Source organism: Vidua macroura, chromosome 6 (genome assembly GCF_024509145.1).
Source record: "Vidua macroura isolate BioBank_ID:100142 chromosome 6, ASM2450914v1, whole genome shotgun sequence".
In the NCBI taxonomy this organism is placed as follows: Eukaryota; Metazoa; Chordata; class Aves; order Passeriformes; family Viduidae; genus Vidua; species Vidua macroura.
Window position 1 is genome coordinate 6,484,959 of NC_071576.1, and position 25,215 is coordinate 6,510,173.

The 25,215-nt window shown below is 40.0% G+C and overlaps 1 protein-coding gene across 1 annotated transcript in view; it reads right to left on the reverse strand.

The window, feature by feature from the left end:
- The window catches only part of KCNH5 (potassium voltage-gated channel subfamily H member 5), a 148,591-nt gene that overhangs the window by 47,982 nt on the left and 75,394 nt on the right, over positions 1 to 25,215 (reverse strand). Inside the window, exon 8 of the mRNA XM_053980361.1 lies at positions 2,022 to 2,221. Coding sequence (XP_053836336.1) covers positions 2,022 to 2,221 — 200 coding nt within the window. The remainder of the gene's footprint in view (positions 1 to 2,021; positions 2,222 to 25,215) is intronic.

Consider the following 25,215-nt stretch of genomic DNA (forward strand, 5'->3'; position numbering starts at 1 on the left):
ACAGCTTCCCAAGCTTTTGCTAAAGGCAAGGTTTCTGCAGCAGAAAGCAAACTGCCTGATCCTTGCCCTCGTACAGCCCCTGGGGTGCTCTCTGCAGGCACTACAGGCCACTGGAGCTGTTGCTTTTGCAAGGCTGTAAGGGGCACAAAATTCCAAAATATCCAAGCCGGTGCTCAAGTTCTTCTGTTTCTCTTGTCTCTGTTCTTCTGTGCCACGGAGTTTCCTGGGAAGCTCGATTTGCTGCAACTACTGATGTCCAGATGCAGAGGTTCCTGAAATCCTGTTTTAAACTGGGTTTGCATCCAGGCCTACGTTTAGGCAAGTCTTCACCAAGGGAAAATTGTTAAAAACCTAAGTCACAGATTTTACAGGTAAATAAATTATCTAGCTAAGCAGCCACTCCATCTTACAGACCAGAGAACAATGCTTGCCATGAGTCAGAGATTAGGGCTCTAACTGCGTTTTTATCATCTATAAAACCGGACATGCAGAAACTGTGGTAGGAAATTTCAGTAATTAAAGCATAGGTTCTCCTAATTAACTGCAAAGCATCATTAAAATCTAATGAAACTGTAGTGGAGTAACACAGGAATCTGGCTTAATAGCAAGGAGATAAATGCAAATGGCAGTTGAATTTTCATGTAGTTGGGAGTTTATACAATAGGACTGAATGCACTTACAGGAGTTTAGAATAGAAAAGCTCACTTTTAACACTTGTGAATCAGGATTAGGAAATTAGGGTATTAGTGTATAAGAAGTTAGCATATTAAAGAATGTGGCATACTGAAGCACAAGAATCAAAGAAATAAAGACTTTTTGCTACTTAAAGTAGTTGTATTTGTGGTGGTAAACTGAATTTCACAGCAGATGATAAATAAGAGAAGTGGTGCTGCATCAGCATGATGTAAGACTAAATTTTTCTGTGCAGAGACTTCATCCTGGCACATTTGAACAATCTGCATCACCCTCACCCTCCCATATTGCACCAGAGATCCAACTGAAGAACTTTAAAACTCTGCAAGCACATGTCAAAAGTCATCTGGCATCTGTCATGACTCTTCCTTAACTCCTTTGGATGCTTGGCCTTTAAGTTCTTAGGAGGGAAATCATGGATACTGGAGCTTGAATGTCTAATTTAAGCTGACGTGTACCAGGTCCACAGGAGCCACAGGAGCATCACTGATCCTCACAGAACAAAAATCTGAACCTAAAACTGTTTTATCTTGCCTTATGTTCAAGGCATTGCAGCTGGAACCCTTCCCTCATCTGACTTCAGCTCTCTGAAATATCCAAGGCTGGACAGGCTCACTGCACATGCAATGCAGAAAGAGTTCATGAGGACAAGCCATGAGGTCAGTCCTGGCATGTGAGGAATCACTCTCCAAAGATGACCTTCTTAAACCAGCTTTTGAAGAAACCTAAATGAGGTTCCTGCTGAGGGCTAAAGTCCTGTAGGGCTTCCACCCCGGCATGGATGCCAAGGGTATCATATTCTCTGTACCTCCCTACCAAAGGCCTGAGGTGCCAGTCCAGAGATTTGAGCTCAGGGAGATCAATCTCTGCTGCCATCAAATCTTATGCTAATGATGCTGGTGTCCTGGGCATCAGCAAAAGGTCCAAGCCAATCAAACTCATTTAACTGCAATGCACAGATGCCAATACTTATCAGGATAATACAGATGTAGTTTAGACACTAAATTATGTTCTTGGGCTAATTTGAAGACCAATTTCCCATTGATTTCAATAGTTGAGTACATTAAAATTATTTAGGATTTAGACAAACTAAGACTGGAAAGCAGAAAACATTTACCACAATGAAAAATAAAGGCATACATTAAAGCAGCAAAACAGTCCATTTTTAAAACAATCATGTTTTTTTCCAAACACAAACACAATAAAGGCGTAGCATGCAGTTAAAAATTTGTTAGTAAATTATAAGCTGCTATACAGTCCACTTTCTAAGAAAGCACACAATGGACACAAACTCTTGCTACCTAAACTGTTACCTCAGGTAGTCATACCTTTTCTGTGTCAATTCCTTTAGACATGGACCAGGTTGAGACAATGTAATCCATGACTCTTTCACTAAGGCCTTTTGGGACTTGATATAATTTTAGGAAATCCCTCACGTTGTTCAGCATCTCATGGTACCGGTTGGTGTTGGCATACATTTGCTGGAAAATGGTGGTGACGTTTCCAAAAATAGTTGCATAAAGAAGAGCTGGAAAAAAGAAAAAATTGAAAGTAAATATGTATGCTCTAGTAAATGCTAATCATAATTCAAGGATAATGTCAGAGAATTTTATGTTTTACATTCTTACATTAGACATTACATACTTTTCAGAAAAGAGAAATATTCTGGTATCTCATAATATCAATGTGCTGCACTACTTCTGTTTTTGACATTATCAAATACACAGAAATGTGCCTGTCATTTTTAATAATCTTTGCTCAGAGGTACTTTATAGCAGAATTCAGCTATGCATTTCCATATTGCTTTAAAAAAAAAACAAAAAACAAAACAACTGCAGCCTACAAATGGTAAGAAATAAGCCACTGTGAAAGGAGAAAATGCCTTCCATCACTCAGTGCATAATGTCTTCCCTCTACACAACCCATTTCTACCTCATTCCAGAAATCTCACTTTGTTTCAAACCAATTTACTATTGTACATCACCCCTACGTGAGAGGTGGCATTTTTAAAGAAACATGGTGTTCTCCTAGAACCTCTCTAATAGAAGAACTGTACTTCCATTTCACACTGTGATATTTATGTGTCCAGGTAGAAATCAGATGTCGAAGTTCATCACAAATACAGGATTCAAACCAAACAAAGTCACACAATATGTAGCAGAAATGAACACAAGATTTGTGTTTAAGAAAACAGAGCAGAATAACAGTCTGTGTGATGTTGCAAGGGCAGGTTTTTTCCTTGCTTTTCTGATTGCTGTGTCATATCTGCAAGCTACAGAAAGATTTTCTATACCTCTGTATCCATTCAGACATATATCAACGCTTAAGAGTACAAGCACATGGATTATAAAAAGTTTAGATGGATGAATGCCACATGATTTTTTTATTTCTTTAGCCTTCTCTGCTCTTTTGGACTTTTGCAGCAGGACAAACCTGATGAAATATCACTTCTCTTAAGTGCAACATCCCTCATCCTTTTGAACAGTTGCTGATTTATCATGCACTCATCTCATCAGGTATGTGAGGGCACAATATCCCTGATGTTAGATGCTACTGCAAAATCATTACAAATGTATGGAGAAGCCCTAATTGCCCCCAAAATGTTGTTTTTCTGCAGGAGTAAATTCCTACAACCTCTAAGTACAGCTAGACTGCATCTGCAAATCCAATGCCTACAACCCAACTGGCCATGCAGACCTACCCAGAGCACACAGACTGATTGAAAATGTGCCCTGCAAGACTGGCATAAAGAGATGCACCTCTGTCACCTGCCAGGTAGGAAACAGCTAAGAATGCCTTGGTGAAAACAGCTTGTCTGAAGTAACTGGCACCTATTACCTCCTCTTGGAAGTGTAGAAAAATATAAAGCCAGAGAAGAAATTCTAGTTGAGTCTCATGATATATGGTCCTGGAAAAGTTGTACTTAAAAAAAAAATGTTTCTTCAAAAAATTATGGGTAGAATCAAGCACAAAAAATCCCTGTAAACACCACCCAGCAATACCTCACTAAGCCAGAATCCACCAGGCTGTGGAGTCTGCATAGACAAACTCAGCATTACTTTTCTCTGTTGGAAACCAAAGCCTTCCTTTCGAATTGGAAATGGTAAAAATGGTTGAGTTCATCCAAATACTCCACTTCTCTCACAGCTGGGGAATCTGCATGTGGAATCTTTGGCAAACAGTTAAAGGGAACCTACTTAGATTTTCACAGCTTTGGAGCTGTGCCTCAAAGGCTCTCCTCACTCATGGTGCTCCCCCATGCCCACACCATCCTGAGGGTGGTTTGCAGGTTTTGGGGGGAGAGAAGATTTTTCATAATTTACCTCTCTCTGTAAATATGATAACTAGAAAAGGAGGTCATTTATAAAAAGGTGATTTTATCATTTTGCAGGTCTTGGTATGCAACAAAAAGTTTGGAGATGCTGACAGGCATCTAATGCTGCTGCCACCTTCAAAGGGTTAAGGCTCTCCATCAATAATCCATATTGTCCATAAATAGCAAGTGAAGACTTGTCACAGAATCTCTATTTAATGAGCAAATATTGAAGTGACAAGTGTGAGTCTTAGCCCTCACCTATTTAAAAAACAAAGACAGATAAGCACTACCAAGGGCATTTCACTTTTGCTGTATTTTAATTATTTTTGGCAGGTGGAATTGGCAGTAAAAAAACATGTGCAAAAGGTTCTGAAAGAAAATAAAATGCTGTGCCTCTCTTTACAGTAAAAGTATTTAAATAACCTCTAAAGAAATCTCTGAAGTTGTTCATACACTTAAAACTCAATAGTTTTAATTTAGTCTCTCCGTTTACAATAAAAAGGAGAGATAAGGTTGAAGGTGAAATTACCCAATTTCATGAAAAGACTGCTTAGGTCAAACTGCATTTATTCACCTTCTCTTTAATGACTTGAATTTCTCCAAACATTTCCTGTTATGTTCCTACAGTCATGCAACACTCATTAACTCAATTGTTCTATGTGTGTAAATCTGGAACAGTCTTCACTAAATTTTTATAGAGATAAATTTGGTGTAATGATGCAGAAATATTTTTTTCTCAAGTCCTAAAGGTGAGGTAAGTGGTTCAACTGTAATTGTAGTTTCTATTTTCACTCTTAAGTATGGAAAATCTCCCCAAAATTACATACAAGAACCCAAGTACTATATTTTTACATATAAAATCTGTTACTACATTTGTACTTTTATAAAACATTTCTGAATTATTTAGCTATGGTGTTACATAAATGTTTTAGCCTATTTAAAACCAAGGAACTTTCTGGGAAAAAAAAATGACTCAGAGTTACCTAAATAATCCCAAAGCATTTCAGATCTCTTATTATCCTGACTGTATGCTAAATACATCCAGATAGGAACATCTGCCTTAAGGAACTGAAGGCTTAATTGAGAGATCTGATTTTCCTTACGTCCTGGAGTATTATTAATCCAAGCATATACAATGTTCCCCTAAACTGCAATTGTAAAGAAGATTAGTGAGGGGGTACCAGCCTCTTCTTCCAAATATCAATCAACAGGACAAGTGGAAATGGCCTCAAGTTGTGCCAAGGGAGGGCTGGATTGGAAATTAGGAAAAATTTCTTCACTGGAGGAGTGTCCAGCAGTGGAACAGGCTGCCCAGGGCAGTGGTGGAGTCACCATCCCTGAAGGGATTTAAAAAACAGGCAGCTGTGGCACTTGGGGACGTGGTTTAGTGGTGGTCTGGGCAGTGCTGGGTTAATGGTTGGACTCAATGACCACAGAGGTCTTTCCCAACTTAACCAACTATGAGGCCGTGATCCTGGAAAAATATTCATTTCTGCATGTTGAGGCTAGCTGCAACTTCTTCTTCAACTAATTTTTGAAATTAGCTATTCCAGCAAGATTTTTAGATAAGAATTATTAGAGTTCTATCATTCAGGAGGGATTAGATAAAAACTCCAATATACATTTTTTGCATTGGGTTTGCACGGCCTAATTCTGGTACTGAGAGGGTGGCTTCTGTGTACACAGGGGCAGCTTCTGTGAGAAGCTGCTGGAAGCTTCCTCCACGTCCAGCAGAGCCAGTGCCAGGCAGCTCCAGGACAGATGTGCCACTGGCCAAGGCTGGGCCAATTAGAAATGATGGTAACACCTCTGTGATGTCATATTTAAGAATAATAAAGAAAAAAAAAAAAAAAAAAAAAAGGTATTGTGCAGATGTAACTGCATCCAGAGAAGAGAAGGGTGAGAATGTGTGACAGGAACAGTTCTGCAGACACCAAGGTGGGTGTCTGGCCTCCAGACAGGGTCAAACCACTACAATTTACTAAATATAAACAGAGAGAAACCCAGTACCTAAATATCAGATTTATGTTTTTAGAAGCTGTGCAGTTTCCTATTATTTCTTTCCACCTCACCTTACTACCTCTGCTCAGACTGCAAAACGTTTGCAGGCTCTGTTTGGTGCAACACCAGGCAGTGGCCATCTCCTACGTCAAAGAGCCTTGCTGAGATGCTGCAGCAGCAAAAAGCTGCCACTTTCTTAACAGAAATAGCTTTCCTCAAATCCACCAACACATTTCAACCAAGTTACTACTTGGGAGAAAATAATTCTGCTAAGCCCCCTCCCCCATGAGTGTTTATAGCACTTCTTTGATGCCAGCCCCAGCCTCCTACCTCTCCCCCTCAGGGACACTCCTGTCTGCCAGCTGTGCCAGTGAAAACACCAACACAGCCCCGTGGTTTTACAGCTCTTCAAAAGGCCAACCTTGATTCTGAACCCTTAGCCCCATTAAATATTTTGCTGTTAAAATACTCTCCCCCATCCCAGCAATGTTTTACATCAGTGTTCAATCACTGTTTTTCCCCATTTACAGGGAGATGCCAACACCAGAGCACACTTAACTTTTACATTTTTCTTCCAAAACCATCCAAAGCATTAAAAAAAAAAAAACCTTTCCTCCAATTCACCCTGCAGCCAGATAACTGTATAATCCCATGACACATCCAGTGTATTTATCCTCCTGTAAGTGTGCATAGTCACACCCACTTTGCAGAGGAGAAGCTAATGGGCAAAGGTCTGGATTCAGCCATGAAATTCAGCTCTGAACTCCTCACCAAAACCATCTGACTGCTGAAATCAGGGGGGAGCTGCAGACAGTTGTGTCTGGTCAAAAGCCCACCATGATTGCAGGTTCCAGTCTGATTCTGCCAGCAGCCTGGCCCAGATGTGTGTCCTGCATTTGGTGGCATTCCTACATCCCACTCTGCAGTCACACAAGGTGCACAGCTCCTCCCTAGTCCAGCTGACATCCACCCCTGCTTTCCTGGCCCAGCAGCTTCACAGAATTCACAGAACCACGAGGTTGGAAGAGACCATAAAGTTCATCAAGTCCAACCCATGCCCTAACACCTCAACTAAATCATGGCATCAAGTGCCACTTCCAGTCTTTTTTTTAATCCTTCCTGATATTACAGTAGTGCAAATCCTAAATTAAGAGAATAGTGATAATAAAGATAGGCCTGTAAAATTCCTGTTACCATTGACATTTGCTTGACAAGAACTAAATGATTATGTAAATTAGAATACTATCAGTAGTAAACTGTAGGAACTCTCACTGTTCTTCCCCTTGCAGGGGACACTGCACAGAAGGGAGGGACAGCTGCTTTGGAGGCAGTTGGGCATTTGGCATTCCTTATGCATAAATTCTTATTAAAATGAAGGCTTTCAACTACACTTGCATGGTCAATCACTAATTTTTAAACGGCAAATCTCAGAGCTTTTTGGTTTTTTTCCATGAGCACACTCAGCTAATGGAAAATATTTACTTTAAAGCTCCAATGCCTTGCCACCACGCAGATGTGATGACCTGACCACCTGCACTTTTGCACAGAGCTGCAAGCCAAGACTGGCTGAAATGGTATTGCAAAACACAGTCTTAAATTAAAGCTACCATTGTCCACATCTATCAGTGAGTTTGGTTTCTAGTCCTGTGGCAGTGATGGGCAAGAGCTGGAGTTGGCTAAGGTTATTCAGCAACAGAGACAACAAAATAGCTCATTTCAACCCTCTGAGGATGAGGGGGCAAGGGCTCCCAGGTCTGATGCTAAGCAGCTTCAAATCAGTTTGCACACACATTCCCTGCTCAACATCCCCTTCCACAGCCACCTCAGCTCACTAGATTACTTTGTCCCTTCACCTGAGAAACAGTGCCAGCCATCAGAAAGAGAGCCCTGCACAAGCTCAGGGGGTTCCTGTTGGTATTTGGATTGAATTTCCTGCATTTCTTTCCATCTGAAAGCTTTACAGGTCTTGGGACTGACAGGGTCTGCTTCTTCCTCATCACATTAGTCAAGGGTGTTAAGCAACATATGGGAAGGCACAGCCTGAAAAATGGTGGCAATTACACCACAACAGGCAGCAGGGCAAACAGCAGTACTCTGTGTTAACTGAATGGTAAAAGCATCACTTTGCTGAAAAAATCCTTATTTTGCAGTGAAAAGGCCTTAATTCTAGAATCTTTCTAAGAGCTCTGAAGTGAAAGGCTGATTAGGGCTTCTTTTACACATTTCATATGGAAGTTGGAAGTTGGGTTTAATGGGTCACAGCTTTTGATGGTGACAGTTGGGGCAGGAATATTTAACTTAACATTTAGCAGAACAGTATGACACAACCACAGATAAGAATTAACTAGTGAAATGAGTGAAACCATTTCTTATAATAATGTTTCATCATTCCTGTTTCTTCAAAAACCCATCACCTCCTTGCCAAATGGCACATCTAGCATTTCACACACTCACAAAGTCCTGTGCAAGGGTAAATGGTAATTAAAACACAATCACTTCCCTGAAGTAATTACAGTGGGTGCAGGAGGAAAGTAGGGAAGCAGAAATTAACCAAAGCTCATGAGTATTATGTTCACCATGAATTCCAGCAACTTCTGTGCCTCTAGCACACTTTGCTCCATCCTTATTTATCATCTTCCCCATTTTGAATATTATCTCCAACACTGTCTCATTTCCATGCAAATCTCTCCAGTATTTCAGAAAATGCTGAATTGTGTCTGTCAGACAATCATCCACCTATCACATAAATCTTTCTCTTTCCTTTCTCCATCAAAAAAATATCCTCAGAGTGCTGTCCTTACTCCTGTTACTGTCCAGAACTAAGACCCAGGGATCAAAACCATCCTGAGCCTCCCTCACTGTGCCTCAGTGTGTCAAAACTGTCACCAATAACAAGCACAGGACACAAAGGGTCTCCAGCACTACTGAACTGTAGTACAGGAGCCAAAGGGATCATTGAAAAAAAAAAAAAAGTTTCCTGAGCAAAGCTGGCAGCTGTCAGTATCCCTGTGTGAAATGACTTTACAGCTCCTTGCTGGATTTGAGCCACAAGGCTTTTTTCTCTTGTTGGGGTTTTTTTTTTTTCTTCCTTTTAATACTTTTAAAGGATTTTTTTTTTTTAGTGGGACACCAAGTTCTTGTCACATTGAGATGAACTCAGGATAGCAATGCTGCTGGAGGCAGGATGCCAGAACATCACTCGCACACTGAGAACACCACCTAAATTGCCTGTCTTGTTAAAATATAATGGAAAGTTTGTAAACACACCTTCAAAGTACTGCTCTGTATGAAAAAGATGCTTCTAGCTCTCTGCTCCTGGGTTCTTTTTTTATGTGTATGCCAGTGCAAAAGTTTGTGCTATATAAATCTATGTGCTGGTGTGGTTTAGATACTCATAAATATACATATATATATATATGTACATACACACAGATACAATGTAAAGGTGAATGAACATACAACACCAGTGGGCTCAGAATTTTGGAAGCCGCAAATTTTCCTTTGAGTCTTCTAATTTGCTCGTTCTTTCTAGTTCTTTAAAATCCAATTTTGCTTATTCATTTAGTTGAATGTTCAGTTTTATCATAGCACAAATAACAAGAATGGATTTGGGACAATTAAAGGAATTATTCCAGCTACAAAACACAGGCCATGTACAGCCCTGAGAGATATGGTAAACACACCTGTTACCATAACAGTGAGTATTTATACAATATCTGTCTGAAAGTACTAATGAGACAGAGAACAAGTAAAGCAATATTGCTTCTATTCAGTAGAACTCAGCCTGAACTCTCTGTGAAGAAGGATTTTTATGAGTAATTATAGACTATTTTTAGGAACAAAGTAAAGTACTTAACCCTTAATATTAAAAGCCTCAAATTTGGAGATGATGTTTCCATCCTATTATTTTCAGAGTAATTCTGCTTCATAAAATGACCACAAAACTGCTTCACTGAACTCAAGAATATTATTTCTTACTCATCTAAGTCATCTACAGAAGCACTTTCCCTCTAATTCTCTATCTAGCAAATTCAGCACTTCCAGACAGAGCTTAGCAAACTTTTGTATCCAAAGTTTTCCATCTGATGCTGACAGATTAGCTCTGATTAAATTTCTCTTCCCTGACATGTTTGCACTAAAACCAATGGGAAAAAAAAGTTTCACAAAAAGTTGAAACAATTCACCTCCAGGTTTTATAGAACTAAAAACATCCACAACAAAACATTTTTTCCTCCAGTCTATTCATTTTAAATATTAGAAACCTGAACAATGGAAGAAAATCATATTTTGATGCAAAAAAAAAAAAAAGAGTCTTAACAGACTAAAAGAAATGGAACATTCATTATCTTCATACATACCCTCCATTTATATTGCAATGGAATATTTTCCACAAAACCAAACCATGAGTTCCTAGCACACTGCTATCAATAAGGGCCAATCCAAACTCCTTTTTGCCCAATTTATTAGCACCAGATTTCCATTTTATCAGAACATTTGTGCACATGACTGGTGTGAAGCCTGCTCCCCGCTCCCACACTTGGGCAGAGCTCAGGGCTGGGCCCCAGCACCTCTCCTCTTTTGCTGGAATAATGTTGGTTTTGTCTAAAAAAATTTCACACCAACGTTTCCAGACTTTCAAGGTGAATTAGCTTTACTCTACTTTGATTATTCACTCTGGGAACCTGTCCTCCATGGCAGTATTGATTTAGCTGTGACAGATGCTGAGCTGTCACCAAGCCTGACAGCTTCTTCAGAGCTTCCTCTGTGGTTGTCTTGTAGAGCAGTCAATAGGCAAGTGAAACCTAACTGTGAAAACAAGCACGTTTATCACTTTTATGCTCTATGAAATCACGTGTCCTGCTCTGTGCTGCATCCTTCTGGGAGGAGGAAAGAAGCTGGCCTCTCAATTTGGCACTCAGCACTATATTTTATAAAATACTATTAAATAATAGTATTTAATAAAATACTATTTTATTAATTATAAATAATTTTGTGTATTCAAAGCACATCCACCCCCTGCCCGACACACTGGTGGGACCACATTTGTCACAGGTCTGTGGCTTGGCAGTCACTCAGAGCTGCCACAAAACCACTTCTTACCAGGGGAGAAGGCTCTTTGAGGAAGGTGAATGTGCTTAAGGAAAAGGTTTCATTCCCTGAACGACGTTGACTTGAATTCCAGTGTATCTGGGGAGTTTTTGCAGCACTTCAGAGAACACCTATGGTCCTACAAAGACTCTCTGTGCTCACCTTTGCAAAGTGACACAAAGCATCCTTGTGAAGGGCAAAATGGCAGGCAACACCCCAAAAATGTTTTTGCATTGTTCATCAGAGGATCACAAAGTAATATAAGTGTTATATTTCAAAATATAAATATAAAATAGATATTACTTAAGATAGTAATATATATTTTTAAAAGATTATTTATTTATTTATTTATTTATAAATTTAGATGTAGAACTGGATATCAGCACTCCAAAGGCTACAAAGAGATCTGTTTTCAGGTGAAACAAGCTGTCCAAATACTGTACCATTCACATTACCTCCACTTTCTCCCCACCAGTCCCACAGCTCTGCACCATCCCTTTCTCCATAATACCAAAAATGAAAAACATTCCTGGAAACATTGCTAGCCATCAATGTTGTCCTGGCAGAAGGGGTTTGAGAATATTCAAAAGAACAAGAAAAGATTGAACATACTGTCAAACTAAGACCAAAAACAATGCCTGGTTTTTCAATTTGGCCTCAGTGCATGTATTGCTGAACTCTCCCTGACTATGTGAGACTGGAAAAGTATCTTTATTTCCTGGCAGCAGCTCCTGGAGCTCCTCTCCTCCCTGTCCAACTCCTGATCAGCACTTGTTTCTACCTGATTACCTCTCTGTTTTCTTGCTCACTATTCCAGGAAGGAGATGCTGGAATTAGATTTGCTGCATTTCCATTCCTACATTAACACTAATTTCACTGAAGTCAATGAAATTACACTGGTGTCTGGAGAGTGTCTGAGGAGAATAATTGAGTGTATTTTATCACTTTCCTTCAACCTTTTTTGGTGACTGTTTCATGGCATTTTTAAAAGTCCCATTTCACTAAAATGCACTTAACTCTGCTCTGGGATGCTGCAGTGAAGTTGCTCTGTGGGACCATGGAGTTGTTGCTGTAAAGCTCCAGACAGTGCCTGGAAGATGCCCAGGATGGAACACAGAGATGTGTACAGTGATAAATGTGACAAGCAGCACCACACTAACTGCTCACCCAGCCAAAACCAAAACCCATCCCCTGACTGCAGCCCCCTCCAGATCTTTATGAGAAGAACTCAAGAAAGAGGGTGCAGAGTGGACTCCTGCCCTGGGCCACTGCTTTCAGATTTCCACAAACCCAGAGAGCCCAGGGACTGCACTCACACCGTGTATTAGCCACCGACCATCTCCACCAGAATATCTAACACCACTCCACCAATCCATTTCTGGATTTTTTTCCTCACCAAAACATATATTTTTTGGGGGCTATTCTGCAAGCCTGGCTGCTCCAGCCTTTACACTGACCACCCTCAGCCACCGTTTCTAGAAAGTGAGTAATTGCTTCTCTCCATCTCCTTGACACCATTCTTGATTTTTTAAACCATCGCCCACTCTGTGTTTCCAGTCCTCATCCCATCCTTATTCCTGTCACCTTTCAGACACCCTTTTTAGTCTTACAGCATCTTGCTGCAGAGCAGTGCAGTGTGGTGCAACAACATTAATTTCAATTGCCTGCCCAGGAATCCTATTTGCCTTTTGTTGACTGGTACTGAATATTGCACCGATATTTTCAAGGAACTCTCAGCAGCAAGAGTCAGGTGTCATCCCTCAGTGGGAACTGCTAATTTAGAAAACATTACTGTGTGGGAATAGCTACCTACTCGTTTGTGTGCACTGACACTCAATTTCATCAGTCCTTTCCACAATCACAGTTTCTGTGGTGGGATTGTTGGATCAAGCCAGAAACCCTGATTTCAGGATTCAGCAGACCTGCAGCACAAGGGAGTTTTCTCCTATGCTTCTCCTAAGCTAAATTGTCTCCTAAGCTGCATTTAGATACAACTATGAGTTAAAAATAAAAGTCTGTGCAAAATTTAATAGTTTAAAATTTTTTTTAGGTTTATGCCAGTATCCCAGCTTAGGTCACAATAATTGGGAAGATTTTATCATCTTTCTACTACAAGCAGGACTGACTATTTCCCAGAGCAGGACAAAGCTGCTCTTGGATATTACCCAAGAGTGACTAAACCAACCCTGAAAGTCCAGTGAAAATAAACAAGAGATTTTACAGAATAAAAATATCAAGATTTGACCCAACAATTATAACAGTTATGGGATGGGATATCTCTCAAGCATTAACTCTTTAGCAGCAGAAGAAAGCATTAATTTCTAAAAGACATGTTCAACCCTCCAGAGTCTGGTAGCCTGAATGTGCTATTTATACAGAATATTTTGTCTTTTTTCACACACCAGTGAGATCAGCCACAAATGCAAGAGGTTAATTTAAGTGGCCTTGATGCCTTTGACATATTTGTTCACAGGTTAAGAGCTGAGGGAATGACTGCAGGGTCTCTCCCCCCACTTATTTTGCCATGCTCAGTTGTTTCTCAGCTGTTGCAAGGCACTCATGGCTGGTCATGTGTGCCAATAATGTCCTTTTATAGGGAGAATGACATCTGAAATTGCACACAGAATAGGCATTGCACATGGAATGGGGAATTTGACAGTATATTGATGTTTTTTGCATGCTACTAAACACCTGCAAGAATCGCTCACGTTGAGTTGTCCTACCACCAACTACTTCTGTAAGAAACTGCTGCAAGCCCTGCAGGATGGAGTCTTCAAACCCCAGGAAAATGATATTCAACAACCCATCTATTAGCACATCTCTTCTGGCCTTCCAGCCTGCTTCTCCCCAAGCCCTTGCAGTATAGTACATTAATTTTATACTGAACTATTAATTGCAGTTGACTTTGCAAAGCTCTTTTCTTTACATTTTTTATTCAGCTTCGCAAACCCAATCCCAAAGGAGTTCATCTTATTCCCCACAGTTGTTTGATCAAATTGCAAATATTTCCTTTAATCTTTTCAGGCATTCAGATTTATTAGCTATGGAGCAGAGCCTCTTCATCTCCTCTACTGATGGTCTGGGAAAAACAATCTTTCACGTATTTCTCATTTTATGCAAGTGCTTGCTCCTGTGAGTACATATTAGTAAGCATAACATTAAAACACGTTTACCTAACCTAAATAAAAACACTTTGAACAAAATTTGCAAGCTAACCTGCTTTAGTTCTTAATGATATTAATCTGAAGTCATTTTTCCCAGAGGTTGTGGTCCATAATTCACTGAGGTCAATAAAAAGTAGCTGCTGATGTTAGTGAGTTTTAGGGTTGGCAATAAACATGTATGAGTGTATTTTCCTTTGAGGAGCTGTATGAGAAATTTCCCAAAGGCAGGAGAAAAGGCCTTTGGGACACAATTGTAATTTTCTTCATGCCTATTCATAGTTAGAATTAGGAATAATAATAATAATCATCATCATCATTTCACAGTCACTTCACATTTCTCATTAATACATACATTTTACAAAGAAAGGTAAATTATTCAATTTTGTTCCATACTTAAACATTTATGATTAAGTTTCACACTTAATCATTTATGTCAATTGTCCCTGTTCTATTTTTTATTAGGAAATTCAGAATGAAATATTTTATAAAATTGAGACGTGCACTCATGGTTTTAAAAATTACTATTTTCCCCTTCATTATTTTACTGTTTTTATTCTAAGAAATAGGATAAGCTTTAGCAACAACAACAACAAAAAAAAGTAACACCTTAACCTGAGTCTTAGTCTGAATTTGTAGAAGACCTTCTAAAGTCAAAGTAGAAGTCAAATGTCTTATTTTTTTGTAATACGTTCTACTTTTCCACCATTTAAGTAAACTTTTTTAAAAATAAATTAAGATTTCCTCCCATTTTTTCCAGCAGAAAAACCAAGGGAGGGATTTTTTCATTTCACTGTAGTGTGAAAAAAAAATCTGAAAAGCAGAGTAAGAGAAGGAGCAAGAGAGGACTTTGCAGTTCTCTGGAAAACAGGGACATATTAGTTCGGATGTAAAAAAATATTCACGCTTGTGTATATCGATTGTTTTCCTCAAAATATGTAATTTAGAATAAATTTTCAACAAAACTAAGGATTTTCCCAAACACTTTTCATTTTATCTGAGTAACGATACCACAAGGTTTTTTTCACTATCTCATTAACTCCCTTCATTTCTTCCTCCTCTCCACATCTGCCTTCAGCCTCTGCTGAATTCTTCCAGAAGTGATACAGCTTATTTTTTATTTTGTTTAGTAGCTCAGCTGCCTCCCACCTGACATGACTCTAAGCTGTTTTTCTTCATTTTACTCAATGTTATTCGTAATTATTTAAACTAATTGATAGGATGCCTCCTCTGGGTAGAGCTGGTTGCCATGACACTGTAAGAAATGACTCCATATTTCTCCATTCCTGGATCTTCCTGAAGAATTTATGCAGAACATCTTGCCTTCACCAGCTCCCTACCTTTGCACGCATCCATAAAAAATAATTAATGAGCTATTCCTTGCAGGCAGATTTCACTGGAGTAATAGAGCTAAAATTGAGGGTGTTTTTTTGTAAAGCCTTCTCCTGCTGATACTGACCAAGACTGCACAGCTTTATGCAGTCACAGAATTGTTTAGGTTGGAGAAGACCTTTCAGATCATTGAGTCCAACTCTTCACCCAACACTGCGAGGCCACCATTAAACCCCAAATGCCACGTTCACTCCTATTTCAAATCCTACCAGGGATGTAGACTCCACCACTGCCCTGGGCAGCCTGTGCCAGTGCTTGGCAATCCCTTCCATGAAGAAATTGTTCCTTGTACTCAGTCTAAACCTCTCCTGGAGCAACTTGACACCATTTCCTTTTCTCCCATCACTTTTTACCCAGGAGCAGAGCCCGAGCCCCACCTGGCTGCATCCTCCTGTCAGGGAGTTGTACAGAGTGATGAGGTCTTCCCTTGAACCTCCTCTTTCCAGGCTAAACACCCCCAGCTCCCTCAGCTGCTCCTCATCTGACTCCAGACCCTTTCCCAGCTCTGTTCCCTTCTCTGCACATGCTCCAGCTCCACCACGTCCATCTTGTCATGAGGGCCCCAAAATTGGAGACAGGATTTGAGGTGCAGCCTCACCAGTGCCCAGCACAGGGGGACTATCACTGCCCTGCTCCTGCTGGCCACACAGTTGCTGGTACAAGCCAGGATGTGAAGACACATAGGCTGCACTTAATGTGACAAGCCAAGGGCACCCAGAGGAAGGCAACGAGCAGTGAGGCAGCACAGCACCATCAGCATGAGGCAGCTCATGAGGATATGGCTTAGGAGACAAGCTGGGTCACAGCTGAGTGCTTTTGCAAAGCCCCCCCACCATTCACATCAATTAAAAACAGGGAAGGAAAAAAATGCAGTTTACAGTACACATGGAGCCTCACCCTAAAGTGTCAGGCAAACTTCCCATAACTGCAGCAATGAGACTTGAGACAGTGCATTTCAGAGCAGACATGAATGGCTGAGATGCTTTTCAGGACTCTGCAGCTCTCAAGGAGCTTTACAGCTACAGAAAAAGGGCCACCTTGAGAGGAGTTCCTGCAAAGAGCAGGGGCCCAGTCAGGAGCTCCAGATTCACTTGACATCCTACTGTAAGAGCAGTCCTTGGTACAAGTTCCCCTCAATTCTGGCAACCCCAACCCCTCCTGCCTGGCCCCTAAATTGCTCCAAACTTTAATCCCAATTTTCTCACAACCTCCTCTACCTCCTGACCCAGACCTTTGCAACCAGGACATTAATTTGAAGACATGAAATGAAGCCAAAGCCTGTTAAGTACACACCAAGCAGCATCCACAGCTCAATCCCTACAATCCCTTTTGGCCTGGCTTTGGACAGTGATCACACTGCTGGTATTACAACCCTCTGGGCAATTATGAACAGTTTAGAGGACCACAGTTTGTATCAAAGGCAGTCAGAAATGCACAGCATGGACATAGTGTATTTGTCCTTGTGAATGTCTCTAGCAAAACAGAATATTAACTATATTCATTATTTTTACTTACACACGCCGCTAGAGCTGTGGTTCTGCTCTTCAAAACCATGCACTCAATACTGCAGAAATTATAAAGATTGGGAATAGCCAAGCTTTGCACGGTAAGAAAAAATCAATTTATTTTCATTTATACATTATTAAGAAACTTGCTGAGCAAAACCTGCTTTTATTGTTGTTGATGAGGATTCATTCACAAGGCTAGGATAAAAAGCTAATGAAAACTTAAGGAAAAAGTCAAATAACAAAACTGTATCTGAAGTCCTTGATGTTATCTCCCTCTCACACTTCAGAGGCATAGAGCTATTATGAAATTCCATTTTTTAAATTATTATTTCAGGCATATTCACACCAGATTCAGGAACTGATTTATTCAGCTAATATATTTATTTTCATTTGTGAAACATTTCTGAGTGCTGCAACCAAAGTAACAGCAAATTAAAATTCTCAAAAGTTACAATTTACTGATTATAATTACTAAGAGCTTGCCCATCTCCCATCTCATTTACACAAAATTAATTTGCAGTCCATTTCCAGGTTCTTCCCCTACAAGCAGTCAGCCAACAGCAAGTATTTCAAAGAACACAGACTCAGAGGGACTGTGTGGAGGGTGAGAAATGATCCTTTTGACCCTGCACAGACAATTTAAGCAAACCTGTGCCTACCCCATAAATCTCCTGTCACAAGCAGACATGGAGTCATGAATTGCTCCATAATTTGACAAGTAAAAGAAATTCATGTCACTAAGACATTAATGTAGCACACATGGCAAAGCATGTCCCCTTGTGGTCTCCTAATTAACAGGTACCATATATATTTTTATATTTGCCTCTGCAATCTCCCTCAAAAATATGTAGAGATTGATATGGCTCAGATTTTCTTCTTCCCAAGAAGCTTTGATTTTGAGTACAAATGGGAAAGAAAGAATAATTTTTAGATTTAAAAACTGTGGGCAGGTGGGGGTGGGTTATGGTGATAGGAATTAAAATTAAATCGGTTTTGCACTATTATACATTCCACTAGGTAACACAAGACAGAAAACTCAAAGCTAAGGATGGTTAATGACAAAAATGATAGGTCAGTCTGTCCCATATGGAATTTATCAAACCATAATGCAATGAAGGGGACACAGAATGCTAACAAGTTTTTTAAACATGTTTTGGCAAGATCAGTTAAATGCCTCCTTTTTGACAAATTAGATTCTTCTATTGAAATAATATTCTCCCTCAAAGATTTTAACTGGCTTTAATAATCTCCCAATTTGTTTCCTAGGAAGGGATTTCTGCAATGCTCCAATGGTATTTGCATTCAGGGCATTCAGACTCACAATGGCCACATTAAATATCTTTGTATTGAAACTCATGAGGATGCTCAGGCCAGTTACCATTGTGGCACACTCCAGTACTTAATTACTATGATCAGTTTGAAAGCAATTGTTCATCCAGCATCTTGATTTTTCTTAATTACAGTAAGAAGAAAACTCTTCTCTTTTTGATCTCATGATCCTCACATAGGCTGAGACAACATCTGGGAAGGGCTACTGAGCACATTTACCATGACTGATCCCCACATGATATTTTTCACTTTCCTTCAGAGAAAAATAAAAAATAGAACTTCTCAGTGCCAACTTCTAAAAATACACAGCACAGTTTTTTAGAAGCAAGTCTATTTCTCACTGTGTTTCACCTACTTTATTTCAAATAGAAACTGAATCATTAAAACTCTTCTTTGTTAAAGTCATGACAGGGGCAGCACACCTGTCCGCAGAGAAGCAGTGGCTTTGTCCTCTGCATGGATCTAAAAGATAACTTAATGCTGTACTGTCACTGATGAACTGGAGGCTCTGGAGGCTGTTCACCAGCTCTTTGTATCCAGCAGTTGGTCAGAGAAAAGAACATTACCCAGCACTTTCTTTTCCTAACTAAAAATAATTTTTAACAGGTTCTAAATTTATGGGCTTTACATTTAAATGACAAAAAGACAAGAAGAATCTGTATTAAGTGTAATGTCTTCTATTCAGAGAAGAGTGACAATAGACATTCAGGAGGGAAAAAAGTTACATAAAACTGGAATCAGAAGAATCAAACTCCAGTGATTGCAGCAGTCCTTCTCTGTGAGCTGACAGAACTTCTTTTCAACAGCCCCTTGCTGGGAAGGGAAAGGAAGGGAATGGAAAAGGGTGAAAGATGAGGAAGGAGGACTGAGGCTAGACTGAAATATGTAATATTTTTTCCTGTTGTTGGTAGTAATGGTTTTAGAATCTTTTTGCCTTCGCTACACGAACTTTTCATGATCCATTCAAAATCAATACAGAAAAGCTGCCACCTATTTTGAGAACCCAAAAAGTGTCTGTATCCTGACAGTTTGACATTATCTGCATTGTTGGAGGTGCTGAATTAACACACTGACAACAAACCTCCAGACTGACTCCTTTGCCCCAGGCAACTCCAGAGACGTTTCTGGGAGTTGTGCATTAATTTCAGCACCAGCAGAAGTAAAGAGGAAATGAAAGGGAAAAGGCAAACGAATTTAGGTAGTGCTTTGCTGTGCTAGCCAAGCACTATTTTTGACTGAGAAAAGAAATGACAAACTGGGTGAACAAAGATTCTAAGAAGTCAGCTGCACTGGGATGGCAAACACAGGTGCACTCTTCTCCTCTCTGCCCGTATCCCCAACAACCACCTGACCATGGTTATTTTAAGCTGCCTGTTTTCAGCTTTTCTTCTCAAGAAACATACTATAGCCGCTGCTTTTCCCACAAATAGCAGTAAACATGCAGTGAAAGGCATTTGACAAATAAAAGCCTATTACTTATGCAAAAAGTATACCTTTTTAAAACAGGCAAAATATTATCTTCATTTTCTCCCTTCTTTGTAAGGAGTATAAAATGGCTATAGTGTTCTCAGATGTTTTTCAATTGCTTATTAATGTACTCAACTGTTTTTGCAAAAGTTGAAAAATAAAGCCTTCAAAAGTAGGAAGCATTTGCACGAAAAATACCATCTTGATAATTTGATTTTTTCCAAGAAGCAGGCTTTTTTTTCCAAGTCATTTAAAATACCAATTTTGGAAGAAGCACTCCATTTTAAAAATTTACTTTTTCTCCTAATTCAATTATGTAATTGTATTAAATGCTCTTAGTCACAATTTTTTTAAAAAAAAAAAAGAACCAGGGGCAGGGTACTGCAGGCAAAACTGGTCTGTACACGCAGCTTTGCTGCGATGCCAGGGCATTTCAGCATAAACATTCAGGACACAGAACTTCACTTGGATGAGTGCCTTGCAAAGTGAAAACTGAATCATTGTTTGGGTCTTTGGACAGCATGGAACAGATCCAGAGGAAAAAAAACAGAAGCAGAAAACAAACTTTTAAGAAAATTCTGATGCCTGCATCATTGTGTTGCAATAAGGACTAACCCTGGAATTACTCAGAATCATCAGCTGCTTCTTTTTTTAATCTAAATATTCCCGAGTCACCTTGAATACTGCTTTTCTGCAGAGACTGAGAGACTCAGCAAAGATATGGGAGAAAAGCAGAAGGACCTGCAATCAGTGGAGGTTGCTGAAAACTCAGAGGATGTGGGAAAGGGTTCAGAAGAGTGGCCAGGCTTGATCCTAACTGAGTGAGTTCACCTGGGAGAGAACACCTGGGGAAGAAACAGGCAGGAACCCAGGGCAGGGTGCAGGAAGAGGGATAAGCTAGAAAGGTGACCTAGAGGGTGAATGATGAGGGACTGAAATCCCTCAACTCACAGATGGTTCCTCAGGGAGATTTTCCTAGGGAAGTGGATGACCAGCTCCCCATCAGGACACAGGGGAGGACAGTGACTCTGCCATGGGGAATCACCCCTGGCTCCTGTCAAAGAGCAACTTCTGACTCCAGCAGCCTTTGTGGAGCTGGGTCCCAGATGGGCAGAGGATCCTCGTAGCTACCCTGCCTTATAACCCTCTGTTCATGGGGTTCCCAACATTTAAATGCCCACTGTGTTCAACAAGAAATCCACTAAACCTCAGCAATCTCATTTGGCCATCTCCATAGTGCTCTGCCCCCTCCTCCATGCAGGAAGCAGAGAAGAGGCACCTTTCCCTGGACAGAATTTATAAGGTTTGTAGCTTCAGCCAGTGCTTTGAAGATTTGTCATGGTGGGGCATTTTTGTAACCTCTGGTGTTCATCCTGCAAAAGAAATCCTTGAAGAAGGTCCTGTGGATGCAGTTCAGCTGCCCACATTAACTCACCCTTGAAAGTGGGTATTTATTTTTGTCTTCAGATAACACTCCAAAGCTTGTTTTCTTTCACTAATACATCTCTATTAAATTTCTCTGCTAATTAAAGAAGCCAAGGCCATTGCTAAGGAATTGAAAAGTACTCTAATGGAATTACTACTCTGAGGTGGCTTGAATGTCATAATTTCCTTCTCCAAACATAACAAAATCTTGACAATCACCTTAAAGACAAAGAGCAAGAATAAATGCTGCTGGCTTTTCAGGGGAAATGTCATTATGGATATTAACACCTTCTGTGGTAACAGTAATACAGGCATTAAATATAGCAGCCTCAGTGGCTGAAATGCCTATAAAGCATCTGCCACAAGATAAAGCATAAAGAAGACTCTGGGCTGAGAACCACCCTGGAAAACTGCAATTAAAAGATCTCCAGCATAACTAAGCTATGGCTTCCATCAGACTACACACACAGTCCATTCCAACTCTTCTTTATATTTAAAAATTATTATCCAAGCTACTTTAACATCAGGTTATGCAGCATTTGTGGTTTTGTCATAATACCAAGGCTTCTTTTCACTGTAATATTTCTATAAAATAGGGATACAGTCTTTGCACTATCACATCATCTTAAGGAAGAGGTTAAATGATCCCTCAGCTTTACCCAGTGAACAAGGACAGGTTAAAGAGCTGTCTAACATCAGGTGTCTTGTCTTTCACACCACCACTGCTTCTGCATTTAACAAATGAAACACAACTAAGACCAACACTAAAATGTAGGGTGCACTGACATCCCTGGTTCTGGAGAGTTTTTCCAAGGGCTTTTTGCATTACAGCTCTTCCAATGTATCATCTTTGAAAGTCAATGTACTGTCAGGTATTTAATGTTTAAATTTCTGAGGCTGTTGAGTGGATACAGAGCTGGCATTTAATTTTTCAAAAAGAGGAAGGAAACAAAAAAAGGACAGGTGGAAGAATAGCAGATAAAACCTTCTCTTTAATTAAAAGCAGTATTATTTAAATAATTATCAGGATGATAATTTGTACTGATGGATTTTACCCCAAGTCAGGCAAGACTAAGAAACAGAGTCATCGGGATAAAAAGGAAGCAGAGGATGTTGAGGAACAAATTTGACAATTCATTTCCTCCTCTTTTTTGTTTGATACTCTTGATGAACATCTTGTCAGCAGTTTTAATATGTACCTCTAGAGCTGATCAAAAGCTGGGATAAGCAAATGGAGAAGTTGTAAAGCAGTAGTCTGTGGGTTTTCCAGCAAAGTGAGAGCAAAAAATAAACCAGTATTTGAAAAATGCCTTCCTGCTGTCAGTAAGAATAATTGCTTAGCAGTAGTTGAGCTTCAAACCCCAAATTTAATCAGATTAACCTCTTCCCCCCCTACATCTTCTACAGAAGGTGGAACACAAACCAGAACTTCATAGGACCCAGAAAACAATTTACTGCACTGCTGAGCTCAAGGCTATCCTGAAAACCAGCTCTAGGCCACAGCTGCACAACAGCACATCCCTGCAAAGCTGCTCGTGTGGATGCTGGGAGCCAGCACCATTCCCAGCCTCCTGCACTCACTCTGCCCCTGGAAAATCAACCCTGAGTATCAGTGCACAAGGGTGTCACAGGACCTCCGAGCCTTACTGTGCTTGCCAGCCACTGGACACACCCACAGACAAACACAGAGCAACTTCCAAATCAAACTCCCAAATACCATGATTATTTCCACAGAGCGACAGACAGAAGGAAAAAATAAAGAAAGGGATTGAGCACTCCAAGTGACAAAATGTAAACAGCAGATGGTTTTACATAACTGGCAAAAAGGGAAAAGTAAAGGGAAAAAACCAAACCTTCATTAAAGGGGCTAAAATATTGTAGATTGAAGTCTCATTTTAAAAATTGATGCATGCTGGGAAGCTGAAAAGCTCAAAAGGAGAGAAAATTTAGATGCACAGGCTTTCATCTCTCCATCCTCAGCCTCTGCTCAGTGTTGGCCAGTAAACCCATATTCCTGGCTGGGTTCCAATACAGGCACAGTACACTCAAACCCAAACCTTCCCGGTACTCTCCCACCCTCAACATCCAACTCATTTGCAAATATTCCTAACCTCAAATCCTCCCAGAGGACACTGCTGCAATAATATGGTAATCATGTTCACAAGACTCATCATAGGAGTAGTTTAATGTTCATCCAAGCCAATGATATCCCTGGTAAGGTAACTTGCCACTGCTTGCCAACATTTCCTGCCCTATATGTCTCACAATAACTTCTGGGGTCAGAAGTTACTGGTTGTCCTTTGGAATGTATTTGGGTATGTGCATAAAAGCATTTTCTGATTCCACGTCAGCCTTTAATCAGAAACAAGGTAAGAAGGCACTGTACCAGATTCAAAGATGTGCTTACACAAAATTCCACTCAACCTGGAGCCCTGGAGTAGAATTAGCAAAGGGATTAAAACAACGAGGTCGAGGAACAAAATTTCTGATGGAATCAGGATCACAAGGAAAAGGAATAAACTTCTCAAGGAGGAGAAGGTGCCTTGAAATTCTCCCCTGCATGCTCCAAGCAGAAGATGCTGTCCCTCTCTTTTCCTTCTTCCCCCACTGCATTTTTTTCAGGCAAATAAAAGAACTGACAGACTAAAAGCTCAGAACATTTCAATCTGGCTATGTTAGTTGTTTTACTTATAGAAATTTTAGAATTGAAATGCACTTATTTTATTATAAATAAAATAGTGCGTTGTCCTTTCCATGAAGGCATTTCCACTGCAAAAAAAGCCCCTTGCACAGAACAACCATTCCAGTTTCACCCAGGTTTTAACATGAACCCAGGTCACTACTGACACTCCAAAGCCTTCTTCTCCCATGAGGTCTGGGTCAGGAAAACCACACTTCTGTGCCATTTTTCCCTTGGACCATCTCTGTCTGTAGGTTTGCTCATCCTTTACTGAGGTGAAATCTCAGAGATCTGCATGAAACACACAGAAACGAGCTCTGCCAATGCAACCACTGGAAGGAGGAGGCAAACTGAATCCTCCTCCTTGGAGAATTTAGCACAGCTATTTGGTACTTGTATTTCCTTAAAAGTGAGGGTCTTTTGCTTCTGAAATAAGTTTGCTGTAGTCTGTACTAAGTGCTTGATTAATGGACAGCTCTGTAGGTGCTGACTACAAAAAGGTGGGAGTCTGTCCTTTGTGTGGGAAAAGTGTGCATCAGATTTTCCAGTGAAAAATGGGCAAGATTAAAGCCAAAGCAAACAGAATGACTGCTATGAAATGGGCCCAAAGTGCCTTTTTAATAGATGTTTAAAATGTCTCAGATATTCTGTACTTTAAGACTTTGACAACATAATTCTGTGAAAAAGCTTATTTATCCTGAATAAAGAACACTCACCTCCCAAAGGAAAGAAAATACTTATGGATGTTGCTGTGATAAATGCTTCAGACAACAGCAGAATCTCTCTCCTCTACTAGCACAAAGAAACACAGGGAGGAAGCCTCACATCCCAGCACATTTACATAGTTAGGGATGGAAAAGAGGAAGAAAAATTTCTGATCATAATTAATTTTAACCTTTTCTAATCTCATCATGATTCATGTTCAAAAATATTTTCATTAACTAATCCATACAATACTGAGCTACATACTTAGCCTAATTAGATTACATAAATGGTTTTAAATCAGGAAAGTTTAATTAGCAGCAATTATATCCCATGCTATTTCCACTACATGATGGGATCACGTGGATTTTTCATAACGAAACAAAAAAAAAGTATTTTTCTTGCAATTCCATGCAAAACACAGACTTCACTCTGCCTATACAAACAGATCAG